Source organism: Phalacrocorax carbo, chromosome 10, assembly GCF_963921805.1.
Source record: "Phalacrocorax carbo chromosome 10, bPhaCar2.1, whole genome shotgun sequence".
NCBI classification, from domain to species: Eukaryota; Metazoa; Chordata; class Aves; order Suliformes; family Phalacrocoracidae; genus Phalacrocorax; species Phalacrocorax carbo.
The window spans coordinates 12,345,703-12,351,702 of record NC_087522.1 but is presented as its reverse complement, the minus strand read 5'-3'; the positions used below and the strand labels follow the sequence as shown (position 1 = coordinate 12,351,702).

Below are 6,000 nucleotides of genomic sequence, written 5' to 3'. Positions count from 1 at the left end.
ATGAAAAAACATTTTATTTCTTCGATGAAAATACCATTCACTACAAAAAAACCTACCAGCTGCTCTCCAATAGTTAGATGACATGACCAAGAACAAGTTTTTGTTAAATTCCATAAAAAAGCCTTTGTTTTTATCTTTCCTTCCTTATCCTAGTAGCGTAGACCTCAGCGGGATCCAGTGGGGTCATATCCTGGAATATAACAATGCCAAAAATAAAAGAAAACAAAGCAAAAAACACACAGAAAAAATCGATACCCAAAATTTCAGCGCTTTTGATTGCTTGAACACTGGTTTCAGTGCAATAACAAAAGATCTGATGAAATACTTGGAATGTATGAGCAAGGAAAAATCACATAAAAGCAAATGGTATTGTCTGTGTGTTGAGAGAGGCAATAAAACTGTGATTGCAATATGGCATCTAGTTGTAGATTTTACAAAATAATAGAAGAGTTGGAAAGGGAATGGAAAAACTACAGGAAGATTACACAATGTACAAAAAAATAATGTAAGACTCTGTTTTGGTTGAGGGAAGGTTAAAACGTTATTTTGATCAAGTTACAAATATCCATAACCAGTGTAGGAGTTGATTGCTCTTTAGTCCTCTAAGAAAAGCGGCAACTGGGAGATGAAGCTTGGCAAATTCAGATTACAGGTACAGCACATGTATTCAGCACCGGTTATAATTAACCACTAGAATAACGTACAGCACAGTTCACTGCCGTCTTAAGTCTTCAGATCTGGATTAAATTGTCTAGGAAGTGCTGTAATTCACAGAGAAATTAAAGCTACCACAGCAGGAACGTCCAGGAGGCCAGCAGACAACCCGACTCCAGGGTTCCCTCTGCCTCTGCATGTGTCCGTGTGTCTGCGCCCCAACCGCCCGAATGACAGGTCCCAGCGCTCCCCAGGTCTTCCAGCGGCAGCTCCTCCCTTCTGGCCGGATGGACAGCACAGCGTGGTCTTCGGCTCCGGCTCCGGGGGACCTGGCTCGGGGCAGAAAGCAGCCTTTTATAGGCGGCCCGCAGCTGCTGCGGCTCACACCGCCACAGTGCGCTGCCGCAGCCAGGCGCCGCTGCCCGGAGCCCTCCGCGCTGCCCATGGGACCCCGCCGCCCGGCGCTGCCCCCGCGGCCGCCCCTCCGGCCGCCGCTGCTGCTGCTGCTGCTGCTGCCCGGCGGTGAGTAGAGCGGGGCCGGGGCTCAGCCTGGGGCAGGCGGGTCTGCGGCGGCGGGCGAGCGGCGCGCCGGGAGCCGGCCCTCCCTGCCCGGCGGGGAAGCTCCGTACCCTGAGGGCTGGGGCTTCGCTGCGCTGGGGGAGGGCAGGAGGAGCGGGGAGAGAGGAAGGAGCGTTAGGGGAGGTGATCGTGGCAAGTGACTACCTTCGCCATTTGAAAATAAGTACTTAGAAAGATTGTCTAACGCACTTGGGCAGAATTGGGTAGAACTCGCCCAAAGGCACGGTACGGAGCTGCCGGCTGCCGCTGCGCTGGCAGCCCATCCCCTCCTCAGCTTCCATGGGCAGCGCGGGAGTTTGCCGGAGGGTCTCACCTTACTTTTTAAAAGTTCATCGATAACGTGCAAGTGTGTTAAAAAGTTCAGTATTTAACGTGGGATTGGAAATTGCGCGTCTAATAATAATCTTTCTACAAAGCCAACACATTTACCCACACTCTTCTTGTGGGCATTAGAGCTATCTCGGAGCACTGAAGTTACAAAGCAGTTCAAAAGCTAGGAACTGCTAGAACCGAGGTTGCCTACAAAACCATAACTGGGTTATCCTGAAAGAATGAGTCAGTCTTTATGAATAAGTTATGATGTGAGAACGTAATTAAAGGACCCCTGCCTCATACCTGAGCATAGCCAACTACTCACTTTGCAAGTATTTAATTTTTTTTTTTTTTTGGGTCTCCTATGTCCTATTTATTAAGCAGTATTAAAGACCAGTTGTAATAATTTACAGTCCATTTCCTCATAGGTTTTCTGAGGTATTCATCAGTAGAGTATCTGAATGTACTTATTTCTTTCATACTTCTGTGAAACTACATCATCACCACTCTTTTTCAGATAGGTAGGTGGGCTGACACAAAAAAGCATCCACTAATTTTAAGTTCCTGTGGTAAAACGTTAGAACCAGATTTTAACTATGACTACTTAAAATTTATGTGGAACTTCAACTACTCAATGCCTGGCTCTCACTAAGTATTGCAGTAATTTGGTACTCCAGCCCCAGGCAATCAGCAGGCTGGGAGCATACTGTTAGTAAACATTGATAGGCATTGTTTTAAAGTGATTAAACTAACCTCATGCTGAACCTTTGTGACAGCTGTAAGGATAAAATCCAGTTTTCCAGAATAGCATTCAGCTGCTTTAATTAAGAGATTCTCTTTTGTCTTCTTGCACTTTTTTAATACATTCCTACACTGCTTGCAGATTCACCAAACCAAATCTTGCAAATAGAAGGGTCCTAAGGACGAGAGGCTCAATTCTTTCTTAAAACAGATTCTGTGCACAGAATGAGGCAGGGTCTGGGGGTGGGGAAAGGCAATCGCATGATTAAACACCATAAGGTAAGGTGCTTGCATAATAGGGCCAACTTAAGGTCCCACCAAGCTCACTGCCCCAATTCTACTTCCTGACCTCTGCATGCCCCTATTATTCCTTCTGCATTTTGATCATCCTCTAGCCTTCATCTTTTGCACGGCACAAACCCCAGCAAGAACATTAAGGGAAGCAATGGAAGACTGTTTCACTGCTTCTGCCAGACGAGACTGATTGTTACAGAGAGCCTGGCTTTGGTCCGGTAGCTCTGAGTCAGGCATCGCAGTCACCCATTCCGTGGGCAGTGAGGAGGAAGGGAAATGCAATTTACCTGTTTCTCAATGCTTGGTCCGCAGTATCAAAACAGGCAAATTTATCCTTTCAAAAAATTTACACGTGACCACAGTTTGTGGAAATAGCACATCAGGAGTCTGGGCAACAAGACGAGGCAAAAAATGCCATTCCTGATGGCTTATGAAACAAGAGGAAAAAAATCTAAGAAAAAAAACCCCCAAGTATCTGTAATGCATACAGTTCAGAGGTTTCCACTTCTGGCAAGATCTTGGAGATGCATCAGAAAGTCTGCTTATTCCCAAGTTTCAAGTTCTGAACTACTGGAGCACTATGACTATACAAAGGAAATATCACTACAGAACACCTGAAACATATTTATACATGGTCAGTTGCCAAGGGGAGCGGCTCCAGAGCCAGCCCAGCCCACAGCGGAGCGGCAGGTCTCAGTGCACAGGGGGGGTTCCCGAGGCTGGGAAGCACCGCAGCAGCGGAAGGACCCACTGGGAGCCAGCAGCTCTCGTGGGAGATGCTGACAAGGCCTGGGCATTTTCAGAGCAATTGTGGGAGATCTGAATGTGCTATAAAGGAAAGGAAGGGTCAGTTGCTGAGGGGAACCACTCTGGAGCTGGCCCGATCTGTCTGTTCAGAAGGGACAGGTGAGGAAGGAGGGGTGGAGGCGTTGTCCTTTGCATCAAGAAATGGATAGACTGTGAAGAGCTGTCTCTGAAGAATAGCCATGAGTGGGTTGAAAGCATATGGGTAAGAATCAGAGACTGAGGCAACTTGTGGGTGGTGTTGACCACAGGCTGCCCGATCAAGGGGAGCCTGCTGACGAAGCCTTCTTACTCCAGCTACAGGAGGCATCACGCTCGCAGGCTCTCGTCCTGCTGGGGGACTTAAACCACCCCGACATCCGAAAAAGCAGGACGGTGAGCTGTAGGCAATCCAGGAGACTCCTGGAATGCATTGAGGATAATTTCTTAACCCAGGTAATAGACAGCCCTACCAGAGGGGATGCAATACTGGACCTGTTGGTCACCAATGCAAGTGAGCTAATCAGTGACATCAAGACTGGAGGCAGCCTGGGCTGCAGTGATCATGCACTGATGGAGTTCACAGTCCTGAGGGATATGGGTCGGGCAAAGAGTCAAGTCAGGACCCTGACTTTTAGGAAAGCAAACTTCCAGCTCTTCAAGGAGTTAGTCAATAGGAGCCCCTGGGAAACTGCCCTCAGGGACAAGGGAACAGAAGAAAGCTGGCAGATCTTTAAAAACACTTTCCATAGAGTCTAAGAGCTCTCAATACACAGGTGTAAGAAATCAGGAAAGGAAGGCAATAGACCAGCATTGATGATTTGAGACCTGCTGGTCAAACTAAAGGGCAAAAAGGAAATGCACTGGCAGTGGATGCAGGGACACGTATCCTGGGAAGAGCCTAGGGATGCTGCCCAGTTGTGTAGGGATGGGGTCAGGAAGGCCAAGCTGGAGCTGAACTTGGCAAGGGGTGCAAATATAAGAAGGGCTTCTATAGGCATGCAGGCAGAAAAGGAAAGTCAAAGAAAGCGTACACCCCACCCCCCTGATGAGCAAGACTGGCAAATTGATAACAACAGAGAAGGAAAGGCTGAGGTACTCAACAACTTCTTTTCCTCAGTCTTTTCTGACAGCCTCTCTTCTGACACCTCTCAAGTGGATGGACTGCAAGATGGGGGCTAGGGGAACAAAATCCCTCCCACTATAAGGGAAGATAAGGTTCATGACCACTTGAGGAACCTGAATATACGCAAGTTTATGGGACCTGACATGATGCATCCCAGCGTCCTGAGGGAATTGGCTGATGTAGTTGCCAAGCCACTCTCCATGATATTTGAAGTCGTGGCAGTCAGGTGAAGTCTCTGGGGACTAGAAAAAGGGAAACATTTGCTGCCATTCTTAAAAATGGCAGCAAGGAGGGCCCAGGGAACTACCGTCCTGTCAGCCTCACTTCTGTGCCTGGGAAAATCATGGAACAGATCCTCCTAGAAGCTATGCTAAGGCACATGGAAGACAGGGAGATGATGTGAGGCAGCCAGCATGACTTCACCAAGGGCAAGTCCTGCCTGACCAACCTAATGGCCTTCTGTGATGGATTGATGACATCAGTGGACAAGATCTATGGATGTCTTCTATCTGGACTTCTGTAAGGCCTTTGACACAGTCCCCCACAGCATCCTTCTCTCTAAATGGAGAGATATGGATCTGATGGGCAGACTGTTCAGTCAACAACGAATTGGTTGGATAGCTGCATCCAGAGGGTAGTGGTCAACGGCTTGATGTCCAGATGGAGGCTGATGACGAGTTCTGTCCCTCAGGGATCCATACTGCGACCAGTACTGTTTGATATCTTCATCAATGACATAGTGGCATTGAGTGCACCCTCAGCAAGTTTGTAGATGACACCAAGCTGAGCAGTGCACTTGACACACCAGGACAGGATGTCTTCCAGAGGGACCTAGACAAGTGGGAGAGGTGGGCCCGTGAGAACCTCATGAGGTTCAACAAGGCCACACGCAGGGTCCTGCACCTGGGCTGGGGCAACCCCCGTACCAATACAGGCTGGGGGACAAAGGGATTCAGAGCAGCCCTACAGAGAAGAACCTGGGGCTGCTGGTGGATGAAAAGCTAGACATGAGCCAACAATGCGCGCTTGCAGCCCAGAAGGCTAACTGTATCCTGGGCTGAATCAAAAGCAGCGTGGCCAGCAAGCTGAGGGAGGTGATTCTGCCCCTCTACTCTGCTTGGTGAGACCCCACCTGGAGTGCTGCGTCCAGCTCTGGAGCCCTCAACACAGAAAGGACATGAATCTGTCGGAGCAGGTCCAGAGGCGGCCACAAAAATGATCCAAGGGCTGGAGCACCTCTCCTGTGAAGACAGGCTGAGAGAGTTGGGGTTGTTCAGCCTGGAGAAGAGAAGGCTGCGGGGAGACCTTAATAGCAGCCTTCCTGTACCTCAAGGGGGCCTACAAGAAAGATGGGGGCAATCTCTTTGGCAAAGCCTGTTGTGACAGGACAAGGGGTAATGGTTTTAAACTAAACGAGGGTAGATTTAGACTGGATATGAGGAAGAGGTTTGTTTTGGGCTTTTATTTTTTTTAACAATGATGGTGATGTAACATGAAGAGATTGCGCAGAA

The 6,000-nt window shown here is 48.6% G+C and overlaps 1 protein-coding gene across 2 annotated transcripts in view; it reads left to right on the top strand.

The window, feature by feature from the left end:
- The first annotated feature begins 914 nt into the window (after window positions 1–914).
- Window positions 915–6,000, top strand: part of LOC135315213 (phospholipase A2-like) — a 17,674-nt gene continuing 12,588 nt past the window's right edge. Inside the window, exon 1 of one of the 2 annotated variants that reach the window (XR_010374663.1) lies at window positions 915–1,176. Coding sequence is in view for 1 of the 2 variants with exons in the window: in XM_064461900.1 (XP_064317970.1) it covers window positions 942–1,176 (235 nt within the window). In the remaining variant the exon portion in view is untranslated. The remainder of the gene's footprint in view (window positions 1,177–6,000) is intronic. The other variant, XM_064461900.1, reaches the window with a different exon arrangement.